The sequence below is a fragment of the Vigna radiata genome, chromosome 1 (genome assembly GCF_000741045.1).
Source record: "Vigna radiata var. radiata cultivar VC1973A chromosome 1, Vradiata_ver6, whole genome shotgun sequence".
NCBI classification, from domain to species: domain Eukaryota; kingdom Viridiplantae; phylum Streptophyta; class Magnoliopsida; order Fabales; family Fabaceae; genus Vigna; species Vigna radiata.
The window spans coordinates 215,678-236,812 of NC_028351.1; the positions used below are offsets into that span (position 1 = coordinate 215,678).

The window sequence follows — 21,135 nt, forward strand, 5'->3', positions numbered from 1 at the left end:
CTTTTCCTTCTTCTTTTAAAAATCAACGAAATTTCATTTTAAAGGTTTAAGCACAGGTGCCACCATTCTGTCGGCCTTGCGCTGAAAACTTTTCTCTGCTTCTTTTAAAAGTCAGCAAAATTTCATTTTAAAAGTTTAAGCACAGGTGCGACCATTCTGTCGGCCTTGCGCTGTAAACTTTTTCTTCTTCTTTAAAAAATCGACAAAACTTCATTTTAAAGGTTTAAGCACAGGTGCGACCATTCTGTCGGCCTTGTGCTGAAACCTTTCCCCTTTTTACAAAGACATTGAAACACTAAAACATCCTTTTTCAAACAAACAAACAATCTCTCAACTACAACTACGTAACCCTGATTTCTCACGTTGAGAATACGTAGGAGCAAGGTCAATCCTTGTCGGGCAAAAAAAATAAAAAAATATATTTTGTTTCTTTAGAGTTTTATTTTTTGGGATAGTTAAACATTTTGCAAACCACATTTTTATTTGCGTATTTAATTAAAGGTACTGCCTTAGGACAGGCGTTGTAGGGTGCTAATACATTCCCTACATGTAACGGACTCCCGAACCCAGAATCTGGTTTTCGTGGACCAAGCTTTATCATTTTATGGTTTTTCCGTAGTTTTCCAGAATAAACTATGGTGGCGACTCCAAAACATTTTTCTAAACTTGTTTTCTTTTTTTGGATCGTCGTCCCGTCGCGATTCTAGTTGTGACACCTATGTTAGGAAGGTTTTGTTCTTACTTATAAATTATAATGAGATATTAAATTTTGATGCCTATGTTGTTCCACTGAACTTTCAAAATTCAAGTTGACAATCCTGAGGAAAATCCTACTAGGTTGGGATGGGACCCGCGTGGTGTTACAACAGTTAACTGGTAATTTGGAAACCCTTGTTCTAGTTCTCTTTTTTAAGATTAGTTTTTAACACTACTTATTTAACAGGTGTAGCTCCGAAATTGGAAAATTTGCAACTTGTGGTAACTCATCAGTAAGTGAATCCAACTGTTTTCTAATTAATTTAACTTGAAATTTATTTGACTTTAATCCATTTATTTGTTTAAAAAGGTCTCAAATTGTTTCTTTCAGCATTTCAATTTCCCTCAATATGTCATTTTCAGGTTCATATATAGAATAAAACAATTACTCACAAGAGATGAGATAACACCATGCACTAATATCAAGACAACCTACTTTGGTAGGATATTTAGGAGTACCAGGAAAAAGGTAGTTGAACTGTAATAAATGAATTCTGCAGCCTTTCTTCTCCAAATTTAGTTTTAAAATAAATACGAGGGAAATATGGCATGCATTGATGATGGAAGACTGCTCCTAGAAGAAGACCGTACGAGCGAAGCGAGCTCCTCAAAGCTTCCTCCGAATGAGAAGATGCAGTGAAAATTGTTGAAGAAGCTCTAATCACGAGCTATTTAAAGACGAACACAAGAAAAATCCTAGACCTAAGTTTTAAACGGTGGAAAACCCTATATCAGAGAAGAATCACTCAATGGACCGATTAATCGGTGGGAATCAAAGATTAGTCGGTAGAAAGGTGAAAACAATTGGTGGAAAGTGGTTCAATCGGTAGAAAACGGAAAACAATTAGTGAAATTTGAAGAAAAATGGAAAATGATAGGGAAACCCTAGCGGAGGTTTAGATCAAGGAGTGATTCGGTGAAAATGATGTTGAATGATGAATCAATCGGTAGAAAAAGGCTAAGGCAGGGAGGAAAGTAGGATGAGAATGGAACTGAGATGAAAGCAATACTTACAACGAAGAAAGCTTTCGAGAGAGTGGAAATGTGTTTCGGTGAGTGAGGAGAACATGAAATGTGGCTCTGCGCGAAGGAAGGCCAAATTAAGATGTGGTGACGTAACTCCAGACGCTGACGCAAGAAGTAGGAGATGTGGCTTCTGATGAATGGTGCAGCGTGGAGGAGTGAGGTCATGGATGAGAGAGAGAGAGCACAATGGTGAAATGGAAAATGGAAGGATGAGGTAGTGTGCCAGAAGGTGGCTAGAGGAGGTCTCTTGGACTCTCTAGCCTGACTTTCAAGAGAGAATTATTTCTGAATGTCAGAAAATCAAATTCTCATTAATTTCAAAAGTAGGAAATACAAGAGAGGAGCCGAGTATTTATAGTAACTCATGCTCTTTACAAACTAAGCTACACGTACAATAAAATGTAAAAAAATACGAAAAAAAGAACTACATCAGGCAAGATTTCATCAATTGATTTTTTAGACAAAATTCAATCCTAAAAGTGGTTTTAATATAACTTCACAAAATCTCCAACAAAACTAATTTTAAATTAAATTCACATTTCAAACTCTCTCATATTAAAACAGATGCTCAATATGAGCCTAAGAGTCAAATGACTTGCAAAATATCTAGCTGTCCAGGTTAAAACTACATGGAATTAGGACCATTGAGTTTTATTATTTTGTTGGGTTAGACAGTAATCGGGTTTATGTTAAGTTAGGGTTTTTTTTTGCTCTTCCTTGTTTTTCCCGTTTTTCTAAGAACTCTATAAATAGATCCTCACTCCCTTTCATTTGTAAGATATATACAGACTATACAAGAATTTTACAAAAGTTAATAAAGCACGTATTTTTCTTACCTTCGACGAAGCCCTCGTTCGATCCTCTCTCTTTTCCTCCAAACACGACCATGGCAACGTCGCTGTGCAGAAAGCTGCTCTGTTTCTCTCTCTAGCTTCTGGAGAGTCTTCGAACTCTTTCTCTCTTTTATGTTTTGTTGTGCTGGAACTGCATCAATGATTGCTAAAGTTCTCTCTTCAAAAAATGCTTAAACTAATATTCCAGTCACTAATTCCAACTCTTTTAACCTTTTTTTTACTAATGTAGTAATGATTTCTTGAATATTAAAACAAAGAGTGTTCCTCCCTGCACCTCCGTGATCTCGTCCTGTACCTCCTATTTTTCCTTTAATTCTCACTGTACCCCTACCCCTACTTCAGTCACCTTATTCATTGGGTTTATAAAAAGTTAACCGCAACTCACAAAAGAAACCCTACACCCCCTTTCTTCATTCTACTCTTTACCTGTCTTCCTTGTCCTCCCCTCCAGCCTGTGCAGTTGCTATCTGTCTGTTGCGTTCGCGTGGAGTAGCTGGGTATCAATTGTTCATTCTTCTTCTCATATCGTGTTTCAAGTTTTTTCTGGTGAATGGGATGCGAGGAGGGTTAACCGCAAATCGGACTACGGTTAAAGACAACCATAGTACTAAGGGCGGATGGGTTTTGGGGTGCCGCATATCAAACCGCAAATGGTATTGCGGTTAAACCCTGCCGCAGTACGAACGATGGATGGGCTTTAGGGTGTTGTCGAACCGCAAATGGACGCCTCCGTAGTACGAAAGAACGACGGATCTAGTCGCGCTGCAGCTGGATCAACAGCAGAAGGCAACTGCTGGTGGAGATGCGGTTGGTAAGGTTTTAGGGGTGCACATCTTTGTTCTCCGCATATCGCAATGCGGCTTGGATAAAACGCAGTTCGAACTGCAATTTGAGACAAACTCATATCAGACTGCGTTTTGAGTTTTCAATGGTTTTTGTTTGTGAAGTTTTTTTTTCAAATTGTTATTTTTTTAATTTTAGTTTGTTTGTTAATTTTACTTAATTTTTTTAAGTTTATAAAATTTTATATATTATTTATTATTAATGTAATTTAGATTAAGTATTAATTATGAATTTAGATTAAATATTTATTAATTTATTGAATTAAATAATTTTTATTATCATTAAACTATATTTTCGTAAGTTGGTTTATTTGTTTCTTAAATATTTTTTATGTATATAATTTTAGTTAATTTTTTTATTTTTGTTTACGAATTTAGAAATTTTATTAAATTATTTATTAATTAAATAATTATTATTATTTCTATATGTAAATTTTATTTTGTTAAATATTATATTTTTTTATTTGTATTTATTTAAGTATTATAATAAGTGATACTTCTGTTATTTTTTTTTTTTAATATATTATTATTAGTTTTAAATTTTTTTATTTTTTTTTATTTGTTTCAATATTTGTTAATAGATTTTTTTATTTATTTTATTTCTTTTAATTTTAATTTTGATTTATATAATATATTAATAATATAATTAGTTAATAAAAAAGATCTCATTTTATTATTTATTAATTATGATTTCACTTTATTAGATGAATGAAGGGTAAAAAAATAAATTTGAAAGTATAGAAAAAAGGGAGAGATGCCCGGAAAAACACTCTAAAACAAAATTGTATTGCCAAAGACCATATATTCTTCTTCATCATTTATTGCTACTTCGAGTCCTGTCAATTGGTTGAAAATCTCCAATAAGGATTTACAATATATTTGTTTGTTATAATTAATTGATTTAATATATATATATATATATATATATATATATATATATATATATATATATATATATATATATGTGTGTGTGTGTGTGTAATATTTTAAAATTAAATTAATATCTTTAATTTTCGTAAAGTAAAATAAGAAAGGAGTATTTAAAAGAAAAAGAAAAAAGGAATTACAACTTTTATAAAATTATTAATATTTTACAAACTTGTTAAGTATTATAATAACTTTAATAAAATTATTAAGTTAGCTGCGTAATACATGGAATAATATATTAAATTATGTTAGATATAATTGGTAACGAGATAGCATGCTACCATTATTTAATTTCAAAATATAATTTGTATAATGAAACTTTGTTATTTAAAATTTATAACATTTTAAAGAATTTAACGGTGGGAACATTATTTGGTAATAAAAATTGAAAATTTAAGTTATAACTTAAATTAATGATTTAAGTTAATATTGTAAATATGCACTTATTTTTTGAATTATTACAATTTCATTACGCATTGGAATAATTAAATTGAAATTTAAAATAAATATAAAATATTATTTATTATATAAATACAAATTAAACAAATAAATTCATAAATTTACTAATAATAAAAGTATTTTAATTATTTAGTTAGTTTAATAACATTTTTTTAATGATATTTGGGAAGAAAAAAAAATTGTAAGTTTACACAGTGTTGAACAAAATTCGAGCTTTCCATTGTCAAGGATGGATTTTACAGGGTGTTGAAAAGCCCTAGCATTCCATCACCTGAGCTGCACTTTCTCTTTCGCAATGGCATTCTACGGAGCCGCAAAACGTGTTTGTGTTTTCATAAGCCGGAATCGTTCGTATTCTTCGTCGGCGTCGGAGAACGTGAATCTGATAAAGCAATTGCGAGAGAGAACAAGCGCTCCCATCAAGGACGTTAAAGCCGCTCTGGTGGATTCAAATTGGGACATCGAAGCTGCTCAGAAGGAGCTCAGGAAAAGGGGAAAAGTTTTGGCTTCCAAGAAATCGTCTCGAATCGCCTCCGAAGGTTTGCTCGCCCTCGCCCAAACCCCCGCCAAAGTCGCTCTCATCGAACTCAACTGCGAGACCGATTTTGTTGCCCGAAACGATATTTTCCGACACTTGGTTTGTCTCTTCATATTCTTCATTTTTCAATTACCCCTTTTTTTTTCACACACTTCTCACTTACTCTCTTCTTCGATCTTCAGGCATTGTGTTTGGCAAAGCAAGCTTTGTCGCTCGATAACTCTTCTTCTTCTTCTTCTGCCTTTCATGTCGGACCTCAATCTTTGCATGTACGTTACATAACGCTCTCGATGTTGTTGCAATAAACCTCTTTTATACAAATGAACTGAGTTTCCTCGTTTCGTAAAATCCTCTCAAGCTACGAGGTTGTTACGGAATGTGTTTGTTAACATCATCGCTTGCATTTGCCAGGACACCACGTTGAATCTTGAGCATCCAAAGATCAGTGGAGAAACAACCGTTCAAAATGCAATCACTGAAGTGGCTGCCATGATGGGGGAGAATGTGAGGCTTAGAAGAGGTTATGTCTTGCCTGCTTCCTCCAACGGTTTTATATCTACGTATCTTCATACCAGTCCCCAACCTGGTAAAAATTCATTCCACTTCTTGTTTTTCTTCCTTTTACTTTCTGCTCTTCTCTTACAACTCTTTTGCCACTCTTGCATTGCATGTGAAACGTTGGGGGCCAGTGTATGTATTTACATGCATGAAGTTGTTCGAATGAGATCCGTATCATTTTGTTTTACTATATCTTGTGCTGAGTACCAAATACTTTGGGGTATCTAGAAACTTAACTCTATAAAGATCCTGACTCTCTCTCTCTCCTGTTTGATTAGGTTTGGGTCGCATTGCTGGAATTTTGTCCCTTGAAGTAGATGACGGTAAAACACAAGTGGAAGCTCTACAGCGTGTTGGATCAGAATTGGCCATGCATGTAGTGGCAGCAAAGCCATTATTTTTAACAAAAGAACTCGTTCCCTCAGATGCTTTGCAAAATGAGCGGGAAATTCTTAAATCTCAGGTATAGGTTGATTTCTTTTGGATTGAGGCTCAGGCCCGTGCTGAATACATGAATCGTAGTTAATATGAAATTGCTCGGCTTCTGTTTCTGTTGGTCTTTAATTATTACTTGAAAATATGTCATTTATTTCAACTATCTAAATTAATGAATTTAGATGAATTAGTCCTCTGATAGTAACTATAAAAAAACCGAGTAAAAACTGCTGTATTACTTCATCGAGAAGTTACATCACAAAGAAAAGTACATGTAGAACTACAAAAGAGGCAAGCAAACATGACCAACAAAAATAGCAAGCTGTCATAACAGAAAATTAAGCTACCACCCTATCAGATATTGTATGAATTGTTCTGTGCTAATTTAATTTTCTTGTTTCCTTATATAACGTTTATTTTCTCATGAGAGAGATAGGTTTGAAAGTTGCGATGCTTTCATAGATGCAACAAACCATATGGCAAATGACAAATGCCTTAAGTATCTTTCCAAGGACTGTTTAAGATGGTGTTGTAGGTTTAATCTGCCTTGTAGTTAATTGGTCTTAACTATATTTCAATATGCGAGGAATGGTTCAATTGGGAAAATGGACATTTGAACTAGTTTCTTTATGAACTGTGGCCATTTACACCTGTACAAGAATTATAACCTTCTTGTGCATAAACACGGTCCTTTTTTCTTCCACCTTTTTCCTGCCATAAATAAATACATGCCTGGATCAATAAGTATTTAGGGTTGGCCTATTTAGACCAATTCAACTCTTGGATTGATAAACCAAAACTTCTCTAGCAATTACAATTCAGAATTGGAAGAAAACTTTGTTCAGCAATTGTAATCTGCTCGATGTTTTATTGGATTTCTTAATTCATATACTTCATATGCTAAAGTTCCACTTTCTTTACCAATATTTAGAAACCAAACGAAAATTTAAACTCTTACTATGGTTTAATTATTTCAGGCAGAATCCTCTGGTAAGTCTCAGATGGCCATAGAGAAAATGGTTGAAGGACGACTACGCAAGTATTTCGAGGATGTTGTATTTATGGACCAAAAGTTCATTATGAATGACACTATGAATGTGCAGGTATGTGATTTTTATGTCAATTGCAGTGGATTCATTTGTGATTTATGTCAGGGTGGAATTTATGATGGCTATAGCTATATGGTGGTTGTCAGTGTGAGTACTTGTTGTGGTGTTTACAATTCTTGGTAAGGTTATGGTGGCAGCAAATGCATTCATTATTAGTTACCATGTTTGATATGAGAGATTAAAAAAATTGTAAACAGCCCCTGCATCAAGTTGTAGATCGCCTTAACTTGTGAATTTAGCGAAAAGTGACAATTATGATGTCTTCACCATTGAAAAAGGCAAAAGAGAGGCGCACTTGAGAGTAAGAGTTGGGTTGCCCTTCTTCGAAATGCCAGACTTATTACCACATTATTGGATTTCTACTTCCTTTTATGGTTGAAACCATATAGCCCACATTCCCCAATAATCCAAATCATCTCTAAATAGTGATGTCTCCTTCATTCCAAGTTTATGATAATAATTAGGAAATGAGAAACCTATGTTTCCGGACGCTAATCAGAAAATGAATGTGTTTTATTGTTTTCAGTGCCATTAGGCTTTTTTCTATATTTCCAGTATCACAACCCAGATGTAGAATTTCATGATAAGCTTCCTGATTGTCTTTGACTAGTAGCGTTATAATATATTTAATGGAATTACGAAGTGCGTACTCTTTAGATGTGTATTTGCTATTTATGTGTGTAATGCTGTGTGCCTTTTGTGAAGCATCCATCTTGGACCAATTTGTTTGTTTAGTAATTGATTTTCTAGTATCTCTCATTCTTCTTTGCAGGCGGTGCTGGATAATCTATCCAAGGAGGTGGGTTCATCTGTGAGGGTTGTGAACTTTCTCAGAATGGAAGTTGGGGAAGGAATTGAAAGGTAAAAACCAGTACATTTTTGGATAGTCTTTTCCTATCTTATTCTAGATTCCATTTATGTACCGTTGAAACGAAAATAATTGCAATTATCCTTTAGTTTAAGGGTTTAACCCAAGTATTGTAGTTTAGTTAGTGGCGTATTACTTTAGACCTTATGTTTTTGCTTGTTTTCATCATGCTGTAATTACAGAATTTGGGATTAAGGTGCATAAATAAGCTTTTATGCTAGCTAATTGAAAGTGTTAAATTTCTCCATTTTATATGATAATGTGTACAACCTTGAGTTTTTTTTACCTCACCTACCTAAAATGATTATGTCTTCATACCTAGAAACTTCAGGATTATTTCGGCTTTGCAGCGTCCTATCCCTGACTGACCCACCCAATGCTCTCAAAACAATTGAGAATAAAATTGTTGATTAAACTCCTATTATATTTTTTTATGTCTGAGAGTTTATTTGCATTTACTTTGGATTGAATTAACAGTTTTACTGGCCATCTACATTTTTCAGGCAAGAAACAGATGCATCGGAGACCGTCGCTCAAGTTGCTTAAGTTTAAGGAAATTCTATCTATTATTCGGGGAGGAAACCCTCTGAGAGCTCTGCTTTGTTTTTAAGGCTTTTGCTCTCTAGCTGATTATATTGAAACATGTATGTTCCGATATTGATCCAGCGATTAGGTACAGGATTCGGTTAAAAATTTTGCTCGGTGGTGGAATCATGAATGATTTCTGTTAGACTGCATTACTTTGTTCTGGTGCTCTCTCCTGATCCCACAAAAGAAGTTGAACACATTAGCGTGGCTCTCAAAATAATAAAGCTATGGTTTTATATCTTGAGTTCATAGTTTTCAATTTTATTTCAGAGCTAGCAAATAAATTGATACTTTGGAATTAACGGAAGGATTGCGGAACAGCAGACATGGTCATATTCATGTTTGCATAATGTTATGCGTTTTTTTATTTTAATCCCGTCTTTTTAAGTGGTTTAAATCTAGTGTCAATCCCATTTTCAAAGCAAGTTTTGCTCCTTAATATGCATTTGGACGCACGTTTCGTGGCCTTGGTTTCAATCATTAAGAGAGGAACCCAACTAAACTTTTGGCTACTGTAGAATATGGGCTGTTTCTTCACGCATCTCCATGACTTTTGTGATACGATCTAAACAAAAGTACTGTATCTCTATTTTTTTTGTGTACTACTCTTTAAAAGTGTTAAATGAAATAATTGAGTAGTATGATCGGAAACTTAACATTATATACTGCTGGATAATACAGTCCGCAGTTATAATAGGATCGACATAACTGGATTGGTTTAACACAAAAAAGTGTACTCGTGTTATAGTTTATGTAGTAGTTGATTTGGGTTTTTGTTTATCCTGGAAGAGGTGATCCAGAATTATTTTACTTTAGAAGAGTTGATCCTGAAGAATTTTGATGTACTTATGTTGTTCTATAGTCAATATCTGCAAATAATACTGTACTACTTTAAACAAAAATATGGTATTGTTCTGAACTCTGTTGTCGTTTTACCTGTATTGATGAATTGAACCATTTTTCTGGTTTATGAAGTCGCAATGGATCAGGAAAGTTCTTACTGCGTGTACATTATGATCTTGCAAGTCTTTTTGTACATTATCTTATAAAATAATACACTACACAGGGTGTGACAATTAGAAAATGTGGAAGAGATGCTGCTATTGCTTCCGCTCAACTTTCCCTTCCAACTACTTAATGATTTGTACACTAACTCTTTCGGAATCAATTCATGCACAAACTAAGCAGATTAATTTAGTACTTAAGAAGGAACCACGAGACTTGTCATCATCACACACGCAAACCCAAGAGAAAAATAATGCAAAAGGAATGAAGTCAATTAGTTTATGATCCCAATGGCGTAGGAAACATGTGTAGGTAATCATGAATGAGTTCACAGATGAATGAGATGTCATCCAACAGTCTATGGGATGGAGAAATAAACATATTTAATTTTTAAAAAACAACTTAGAAGCAAGCATAAGACTTCCTATTTATTGCAATCATGATATAATTCTGTTCATACGTATGACAGAGATCATACTTTTAGAAAAACAGAGACGAATGATGTTATGAATTATCGACACAAGCTAACCGACACGGTCACCGCAAATAATAATGCCAAGTAAAGCTTCGAAGGTAGTGTTTTACAAATTGTCAATTCCGTAAATTCACATGCATTGATCAAACTTTTTGCGTCCAAAAGTATACATAGCATAATATAATAAATAAAGTCACTTCCTTATTTTGTGCGGAAGGCACAATAGATAATGGATTTCTCATCTGTGCTGAAGGAATAATTGCACACCACCTGTGACGTGACTATAATAATAATAATAATAATAATAATAATAATAATAATAATAATAATAATAATAATAAGAATGAGGACTATTATTGCATTTGGGTTTCACGCGTACACTGTCATGGCTACAGATCAAAAGCTTCCGTCTCTAAACATATAAAAGAATAAGTAAACAAGTTATCAGAGACTACACGAAAATGCCACAGAAGCTTCTTGTTGGCACTAACGCGGACTCTGTTACAATGTCAACCCTATGTGTATTTAATTAACTTCCTCCTTTGATTCTCAAATTTCTAACTATACTGCTTCACATCACATTTTCTCTTGTATATATATATATACACTGAAAGTTGAAAGCCTGAGATAAACACACATAGTTATTATCTGTGTTTGCAAATAAGCAAAGTTGAAGATGGGGAATTACATTTCATGCACTCTATCAACAGCAGGGAGCAAGCATTGGAGAGGAATAAAGGTGATATTTCCAAGTGGGGAGATTGAGGAGTTTGAAGAAGGAGTTAAAGCAGCAGAACTCATGCTTGAGATGCCAAGCTTCTTTGTGGTGAACACTCGGTCTCTACAGATTGGAAGAAGGTTTTGTGCTCTGAACGCAGATGAGGAGCTTGAATCTGGCAATGTTTATGTGATGCATCCCATGAAGAGGCTTAATTCTGTGGTCAGACCATCTGACATGGGTGCCTTGTTACTCACTGCCAAAAGGGTCACTGCAAAAGTGAGAGTTGTTCCTGAGAAACAAGTGGAGGAGCCAAAGTTCAACTTTGAGGACATTGAAGAGTTTTCTAGCCCCGAGTTCGTGCACAGGTTGTCCATCACCAGGTCAAAGAAACCTTTGCTTGAGACCATAGCAGAGGAACCGGTGTGTGCCAGATCATGATCAGAAGGCCTCATGTGGAGAATACTTCTCTGCAGGACCAAGTCCAGATTGTGGCTTTCTTTTGATTATGGGACATCAATTACTTTTAGGGTTTTTCATTGTGATTGGAATTGTATGTACTATACTAAAACTAATTCAAGACATTAGACACGGAGTATTGTTAGGCCATTCTTACATTCAATTGTTAGATTTCATTGCAATAATCTTCAATTCTGTTGTTGGATTTTAGTTAGAATTGAAAGCGAAATTTAATGATTTAATGATATTTGTTAGATATATTATGTTTTTTTTTAATATGGAAAAAATGTTCTTATGCTAATTATGTTATTTTTTTTACATAATTAACAGAAGAATATTGAATCTCTTATTGAGATTGTTTCTTTATTCTTTTTCTAGATTTGATCTCATTGTTATGATCAAACCTTTTGTGTTTTAAGATCTTTCTCTTTCTTTTTTCATGACTTTTTTTGTATTTTTTCCATTTTCAACATCTTTTTTGTTATCATTGTGTATGACCCATGAATCTTTACTAACTATGCACTCGTTTAATAATAAGTTAGATGACATTACTTTTGTAGTCATTACATTAAGTCAATTTCTCAATTTGTTATCCAAAGATCATTTGAATACAATAATATGTATATTAAATTACATTAAACGATTTTTTAAAAAATAGTTGTTATATGATTTTAATAACTATTTTTCATTGATGGTAACTTTCTCTTAGAAAGTTACAATTTAGATATGTCACTTAAATAATACTTATATATCACAATAAAACTTTTCTTCATATAAGTTTGAATTTTATTTTTCACCATAGAATTAAACAGGTCGAAATTGACTATCATTTTATTCAAGAGAAGATTGTATCCAGTACATTAAAACTAAATTTATAAACTCAAATAATCAGTTAACAAATATTTTCGTTTTAATTTTATAACAAATTTGATAAATACCATTTATATGCTCTTAGTTGGAAGAGAATGTTATAATATATTGCATTAATTAAAAAGACATGTTCATATATAACTTAATTATGTTATTTTTTTTTTACATTTTCGCTTGTGTATGAATTTAACTCACATTTTCTATATTATAAATACATTATCTTATTTATATTTTTTACATAATAATATTCATTTCTCAAGATTTGGTCATGATTACCAGATTGAAGGAATGTGAAGTTAGACACGGTCGTTTCAGAAAACAACTGGAAGGCTTTCAATTATCACAGTAAAATCAAAGGAAATTATCTCCCTTTCGTTTACGCGTTTCTTGTTGTCTGCGGACATCGGGTGTATTATTTGACTTCTGAACTCATCATATTATTTTTGTTTTTGTTTTTTCAACGAGTACGGCTGAAACTTCATTAATATAAAAATATTATATTCAAAGATCAAATGGTCATGAACTTAAAATTTAATAACCATCTTAAACAAAAATTAATCCACACAATTTATCCTTTAATTTCAAAAGTATTTCTTAATTTCATTTTCTCATAAAACAAATCTTCTGTCTTGAAAACACAAACATCTTTTCTATTTCATTTTGTCCAAAGAACATATTTCAAACCATTATTTAATAATAACGGTGATGTACTCAGAAAAAACTGAACTTGCTGGTGTTAGGAACTGTATAACCAAATGATTTTTAGGAAATACAAGTGTTAAAAAATATCTTCATGAATATGTTAATGTTACAAGTAGACATTAAGACAATATTTGCTGTAATACATTTTATGATCAAAGGTTCATACTGCTACCTAAACGTAACTACTCTAAATTCAATGGGATAATACAAAATTATGAAATTTACATTGCTATGTACAGAAACGGTAGCAACTAGCAAATGAAATGAAGTTCCATTTCCCCCTGAAATGAGTATAAAATTCGTTAGGTATTGGTATTACCGTCACATATGCACCATGCTCCTTCCCAAGTTCTGGTCGGTTATTATCTACTTTGGCAGATCATTTCAGCTACCTCACCCATGACGCTTGTCCCTCTAATTTCCAGTAGGCGCAGAGCTAAGTCTTCTTCATCCATCTGTCTTAATCCGTTGCTCATTCTTTTCAATATACCAACCTCAAGTTCCTGGATCCACTGTGGCGTGCAGCTCACCATCAAGCTCATAACCCCTGACACATACGCACGCCAGGTTGCACAATCACAGCGAAGAGATACTTTTCCATCCAGTGCATTTGCAAGAAAATCTAAATGAATTCCAAGAACCTTTGGTCGTCGTTTTGATGCTGGTGATGAAGAGTCGATACCCCATGCAAACGTCCCACCAAGTACAGCAAAACACGCAAGTGCATAACCTCTCAGCATCGCTACAACAACTCCAGGTTCTGCCCCTTCCTGCTCCAACCCTTGTGCTGACAAAAACCAGGAAGGTAGAGTTTCTATAATCAAAGATTGAACCAAACCTGAACCACCAGATATCCAAAGAAACGAAGCCCCAATAAGAGCAGCATGCTTTACACGTGTCATTGATGCAGCAAGAGAAACCTGCCCGTATCTCATCCCATACTTGGTCTTCTTTAGCTTCTCCACTTCACCCTTGGGCAACCCACTGTTAGCTATATCTCTAACGGAAAGCATTAAAAGAGATACAATTTCCTCTGTCAAAAACATGACATCTCTAATAGACCGGTGAACTCTTAAGTAGAGAAACCCAGGTGCAACCGGAGTGATCCCTCTGTAGAAGTGGGAACCAAAGCCATGACCAAGGAGCGTGCCAACACCACCGTTGTTATAAATACAGGCAGAACCAAGTCCAAGGGTAGAAGTGAAGCAACTTCTTAAGAGCTGAACTACAGCATCCCTGCTGTGGTGGAAGACAGTTGCAGAAGCAGAGAATACAAAAAAGTCACTCCAACGCTTCACCTTCTGAGCCCACAAAGCACCAACAATGGGCATACATGGCCAGGGGCAACCAGAAGAAAGGGCAATCAAAGATGGTCCAGCCAAAACAACGAAGCGCTCGTAAGTTTTATCCAGTTTATATGTTATTGTGAGACTCAGAAAAGCTGCCAATGGCAAAGGAAGTGCAGGTGGAGCATTACCATCTGCTAGCAGCAGTTAGAGATGCAGTGTCAACTGATCAATTTTGTTCAAAAAGATAGAAAAAACATACAAGAAATGCTGAAAACTGTCTGGACTATGCAAAGGAGTCCATTTTATGCAAGATAGTTACAGTAGATACAAATAACTATAGAAAATTTTATTCCTGTAAACATGATATGTCTATAAATCATACTATAATAATTTTGGTTCTAACTAAATATCCCTATGACTATAAAGATTCTGAAGATGGTCCTATGAGATCATCACAGATACTCAAATATTCTAAAGATGTTATCCTTGGACATTTCTGATATTCCTAACATAAATAGAAAATGTTCACTTCATTTTTGACTGATGTTAACATAAACCTATAATGAAATCACGATCTGTAAAATACTGGAGACGATGACTTCATATTTCTGTGTCAATCATATAGCCACTAGCTAATTGAGAATTTACTCATCACCCACGAGTAATTTTTTAATATGCAGAACATGACAGGTTAGTTGGTCTGTAGGGAGAAAACGGAAAATGCCCAACAATCACCCAGGAAAGGATAAATTGAACTCACAAAGAAGGATTCATCTAAAGAAAGTAAACTTGACAAACCTATAGCAAGGCTAGGGACATCAACACCTGTGGCTGCTAAAATTTTTTTGATTTGTTGCTCAACAATGGATAAATTTGCAGCAGGGCTTGGCCAATCAGTTCCGTTCATAAAAGCAGGCTTCCAAATGCCTCGTGTTACTTCAGCTGACAAGTAGCTTATAATAGTTCCCAAAGTTGCCGGAAGAAAATCAGCCAGATCTTTGAGACCTAGATAAAAATCAGGCAGATGATTTATTAAGCAAACAACAGCCTAACAAAAACTTAAAAAACAAGACATTGGCAACCCATTTCAATGAATTCCCAAACTTACAATTTTTATATTAACGTACAATTATTCCAATAAGTTAATCTATGACAACTTAAAGAAGCATGGATTTACCTAGCATTAGGCCTAGCCTTCATATTTGAACACACTACTAAGATGAAGTTTTTTAAAAAAATACCTTTTAATATTGCTTGATAATTTTATGGTTCCTTAGCTTAATTGCAAACTTCTACATCACCAGTGATTTTGTCAAACAATTGGCACGCACTCCAAACATGTCCACACTTGGAGTACACAACTACCAAGACTAGTAGTGAGCACAAACCTATCTGGATGTGGGAGAAACGTGGCAGTAGGACAACAAACATGACCAAGTCTTTTCTTACGTCCTCCTCAATTTTAGTTGAACAATCAAGAGGGTGCCTCTTCTCTTGCATCCTCCTCCTTTTATTTACCTTGCAAATCCCCTCTAAGAACTAACTCCTCCAAGCAACTATAATAATTTTCCTAACTACCTTCCCAATCCTAGCAAACACAATTTATTTCACTGACAAGTGGACAAGGAGAATCAAGTGAATGAGATGAAAATTACAAGAGTTTGGTAGAACAATATCATTTTTATGGAAAAAAAAAGCACTTATATTCAATCTTTTCACTTTCTAAGTTATTCCGATAATCATGAGTCATGTTCAATATTTGATCATCATTGGTCCACAACTGACATTCTCACATTTCAAAACATGAAAGCCTCGTTATAATCCTGAAACAGTTATTAATGATAAGCAATTAAAAAAAAAAAGCTAGAATATATCCACAAGTGAACTGAGCAAACCTGTAGCCAATTCACGGGGAGAGAGTCTTCCATGTGCACAAGCAGTAAGAGCAGCATAAAGAACAAATGGAGTTGCTTCAAGGATGTCCCATGCAGGCACTTTGAGTTTCATCAGAGCATCATCCAGTGAAGAGCAAGATGAATTACTGCTTCCTGAAGTTGTAGGCGTCAATGACTGAGCACTTCGATTTATTTTCTTGCATATCATGCTTAGTAGCGCTTCAACAATCTGAGAAACTGGCCCTCCAGGCGCAAGAGTAGAGCAGGTGGATGCAATACATTCTCGATGTTGCCGATACCAAATGTTTAATTTTGGAAAGGATTCCATAAATAAAGGTTCTAAAGAAAAAGTTATCATTTTTGAAAATCTTCTACAACTTACTCGATCTCTTGGTGATTTCCCAAAGGATGCTAACATACAATTTCGAACTAACAAAAGGTACTCAGGACCTAACTGTGATCCTAATGCTGGAGTTGCTGCACCACCCATCACATGCTCAACAGGTGGATGATTAAATCGCCATAGTCTCAGCAGGAGAATAAATGCATTAGAGAACACTGCATGACAAGTGAGTTTTTCACCAGTAACAGCAGTCCATGAGACATTGGGAACAGATGATCCAAAAGCTTCGCATATTGGCATCAACACAGCAGCAAGTAACGGAACCTGAAAGAAGAAAGTAAAATGAATGCATAGAATAGGACAACAAACTAAAAGCTTCAATAGTTATTATTGTGATTCCTCATAGATTAGGGAAGGGATCAATGTAGTTCCTAAGACTTTGACAATCCTCGCCATATAAATTGGTTTTAAGGAGCTTGAGTTAGGCCCCAAACTTTATGGGATTAAGTTAAACTCTAAGCAGTCTTCCTAATGCTTGTGTAATCTTTTTCTTACAAGCTAGCTTTGTGGGACTGAGTTAAACCCTAAGCCCAAATTTTAGAAGTTATTAACAAATCCTTTCTTGGGAAAAAATAAAACTGTTTTTGATTGATAGTACAAAAAAATTTAATAAGACAAATTTTCTTTGTCTGTATGCATATGGGAGGGTTGTTCTAAAAATGTCATTCATATTAATTTTCCTTTTTTCTTGAGTGAAACAAGAATGTACACCACTTGCTATATTAAATCAGAACGTACCACACCGTGTAGGGAGAATATCTGAACACTGTCTACGGATGAAATTCCAATCAGAAGGACNTTCAACAAAGGAGCATGGTTGATCAAATAGCTTTCAGTCCCAGAATATTTAGGAGGAACNGGAGGTGAAAGCATCTTTACTATGAAAAAAACAATATGTTCCTACATCCAAAGATAATCATTACAATCATGAGTGAAAAATCAAAAACTGAAAAGGAAGGAAAGCAAACAAAATTGAATTACCAAGAATAAAGCAAAAAATAAAATAAAATGAAAATGGTGTTGGGATCACCTGAACGTTCCAACCACGTACTAAAGATGCCCCACAAAGAATGGTAGCAGCAGATATCTTTTCTTCATCCGAGCCATTGATTGCAAATTCAAATATTTTCTCAATCTCTGCTAAGCTTCCATTACATCCACGAGCTTAAATTCAGTTGTTTTACCACTAGTAAATATACAGAATAGAGCATACGATACCCTGAACTTCAGGAAACAGAAAAGTGTAACTGAAGCCCAGGTATTAAGCATACTACAGGCAATTGGACAGCTACTACTTTCAAAAACATATTTATGCACACTTTGAATGCGTATCTCTATTAAATATCTATGTATGCATTATCTCTATTAAATATCTATGTATGCATTATCTCTATTAAATATCTATATATGCATTTCTACTTTGCCTCTGATACAAGTAATTTTCTATTTTGTTCACCAGATGAAATAAGGTCCTTTGTCCAAGATACATTGGATGGGAGTAATAAACCAATAGACTTATTACTACCCTGCCCAAGTTGAATTAAGAAAAGGTACTCCTTAAGAACTCTTTAAATAATATATGCAGTGCATCTATGGTATTTCAATATTAACTCTATGCTACTACGTTTTTGCAAACCATATTAAAGATAACTATAAATTAACAATTTAACAGAAAAGAATTCATGATAACGTATAAAAGCCCTACAGAGCACATGTAATGTATGACTGCAGAAATGATATGAGGTAGAAGCATACCTAGAAGCAGGAGTAGCAACTAAGACATTAACCAATTGAGGAGTCAGTGGTGATCCCTTCATTAATGATGACCAGCTAGGTAAATGGTTAGGAATACTATGAGGCAGCTGATTGAAAGGTGCACTAACATAACCAGGCCAGAAATACGCGGAGGTATCAAGCAGATGCCTTGCTATACAAGCCTCCACAATCAGATGCCTTAAGTTACCCGCTGCAAGAAAAAACAATGATGAGTTATCACTCTCAAACCAAAGAGGTATAATAAGGGGCCCAAGACAAACACAAGATACCCTTATGAGAGCACACATCTGAGAGAAAAATAATCAGAAGAAAAGAGAAAACTTGATATTCACAACAAAAATATCAGGAGCATGATAGAGATTGAGCGAAGGTTAAGTGGAATAGCCCTGAAATTTATTAAGGAACAATTAACAGGATAAACGAAAGCAGATCCATATTGCCTGTTTGCATTCATTAGTATTCCTACATTGTCATTTTCTTAATCACGAAATTTCCTACATGTTAGTTATAACATTACAAAAGATACAAGTGAACAAAAGTGCTTTAATTGTTCTTAAATTGTCTGATTTTATTTTAAGTTAGGTACTCCAGCTGTGAGTTCTTTCTATGACCAAACCAAACAGCACTATAGTTTCATATTATAAGAGCAATTACTTACAACAGTTGGTGGGCAAGTCATTCACATTCGTATATTCCAAGTATCCACTATGTCCTGCTACGAACAATGTAGCCTTGGCAGCAGCCTGATTGGCTCCCCAAATAACAGATTGTGGCGGAGTTAGTAAATCTTCATAATCACCCAATAGCTGTAAGCTGATAACCAATTCCCCACGACGCTCTCCCAAAGCCTGCTTATCCATCCTTTGATTTGTAGGGCTACGTTCGGCTTCTTCAATGAGTTCCCCTTCCTCTTCTTCAATAAGGTTAGTAACTACAAGGGTTGTAATGCACAATAACATACACAAGCAGGTATCAAGGCGAGGCACTGGACCCTCACTTGGATCCCTCTCCTAAAAAAGGGGGAAACGTGTAAGTCTTAAAACAAGGGAACAGAGGCCAATAGCATAAAAATTACAGTAACTAATTGCATTTTGTTAAAAACCAGTAAATCAGATGAATGTAAACAGATATGCTGCAATATCTCATGTTCTTTGGGTGACATCTTATCATGCACTAGCTAAGTCCATCAAGCAGTCTATCTCTCTCTCGCACACACACAAAGTATTTGTCCCAGTCCAAAATATGAAATTGCTAGTCTGCATTTGGTTTCAGGAATTACCCTTTTACCACGTAGAAGAAATCATCCCCTATAGCAAATTCTAGTTAACTAATATACCTTGGCTCAACTCTTACCCTTTGAACTAGCCGCAGTGCTGCAATCCATAAACCTAAAAAAGCACAATGCCATGCAGCACCATTAACTGCTTGCAAAGCCTTAACCAACCCTGCAATAAGCCAACAATCACTTCAACCATGAAGTTCAACAACACATGGAAAAAAATTCTTATCATTGCCAGATTCGCCGAGTAACTACTGCGTCACTGAAATTTATGCTTACCAGTAAGAACTTCAACAGCACTAGCTTCTGCTACGTGATTTCCATCCATTGCATCCTCAAGGATAAGATCAATAGGAAGCCAAAGAGAAGACCAATTATCATTGCAAGACTGAACCGCACAGGAGCCAGCCATGACGGCATTGAGTTCAAGCTTAGGTGTCGATTTCCATTCAGAAGACAAACCCTTAATCCCAGGAGCGGAGTTAAAATTCAAAGGCAAAAGCGAGTCAGGAGTGACCTGCTTCAAGCTCCTCAACACGGTTGAGTTCGCGGCAAGCCGCTGAAGCTGGTGAACAAAAGGTCCCCAATGCGCCGGCCTACAAATAAACATCCACCGAGTCAGCGAAAACAGAAACAAATGCAGTTCTTAAGGTACTTTTGTCAATGTTCTCCAATAAAAACGAGCTTGAGAATAAGCATAAGGAATTCAACTTCAATTCTAACTAGAGAACAGAACGAATCCGTCCAACAGTAACTAACTAAGTGTATATAGCAAGTTTTGGTGTAGCATGAAAGTACGAAGGCGGCAGTAAAAAGGAATAATTTACATGTTTCGCTGAACGAGGGAGAGGATTCTGGAAGTGACTTTGTGATGAAGAAAGAGAGAAATGGTCTCAATAGCCATGGCAGTGTTTTTGCGGTGCAAGGTGTCTTTGGTGTGGTTGGGGGAGGCGTCGATGAGCATGTTGTCGACATCGGAATCGGGGAATCGGGCGATCCATCTGGGCTTGTGTTGGAGAAGGCCCTCGTCGTCCAAGGAAGCTTCGAGCAACTGCGAGACGAGGGTGAAGAGAAGGTGGACGAGAACAAGGCCGGGGTGGGGGTCGTGGGAGGAGTAGAGCTGGGAGAACCGAAGGGAGTGGTGGATGGAAGCCATGACCTTGGGGTAGTTGGGGAAGTGGATGTTGGAGGAGAGGGAGAAGGCGTGGCGGTTGAGGAGGTCGATGTAGAGGGCGTAGGCGGCGGGGTGGAGGTGGCGGTGGGGGAGGACGCGGGTGGAGAGGAGGGAGAGGGCGAGCAAGGGA

The 21,135-nt window shown here is 35.5% G+C and overlaps 3 protein-coding genes across 4 annotated transcripts; 2 read left to right on the forward strand and 1 right to left on the reverse strand.

Moving 5' to 3' along the window:
* Positions 1-5,057: 5,057 nt before the first annotated feature.
* Positions 5,058-9,204, forward strand: LOC106763606 (elongation factor Ts, mitochondrial). The gene is made up of 7 exons (XM_014647780.2): positions 5,058-5,501; positions 5,585-5,671; positions 5,814-5,988; positions 6,239-6,423; positions 7,373-7,498; positions 8,277-8,365; positions 8,876-9,204. Exons 1-7 carry the CDS (start codon positions 5,160-5,162, stop codon positions 8,916-8,918), a joined length of 1,047 nt encoding a protein of 348 aa, XP_014503266.1. The 5' UTR covers positions 5,058-5,159; the 3' UTR covers positions 8,919-9,204.
* Positions 9,205-10,844: 1,640 nt separating this feature from the next.
* On the forward strand, positions 10,845-12,323 carry LOC106767660. Its single transcript, XM_014652602.2, has one exon. The coding sequence runs from the start codon at positions 11,117-11,119 to the stop codon at positions 11,597-11,599; it is 483 nt and encodes a 160-aa protein (XP_014508088.1). The 5' UTR covers positions 10,845-11,116; the 3' UTR covers positions 11,600-12,323.
* A 940-nt stretch (positions 12,324-13,263) lies between these two features.
* On the reverse strand, positions 13,264-21,135 carry LOC106770757 (mediator of RNA polymerase II transcription subunit 33B; the record flags this gene model as incomplete). 2 transcript variants are annotated; one of them, XM_014656562.1, is given in 10 exon segments in its annotated part: positions 13,264-14,669; positions 15,277-15,483; positions 16,374-17,040; positions 17,515-17,676; positions 17,807-17,921; positions 18,532-18,742; positions 19,211-19,562; positions 19,906-19,997; positions 20,111-20,427; positions 20,659-21,135. In XM_014656562.1, coding segments are annotated over 10 exon segments (3,718 nt in total), but the record flags the coding sequence as incomplete, so codon positions are not given.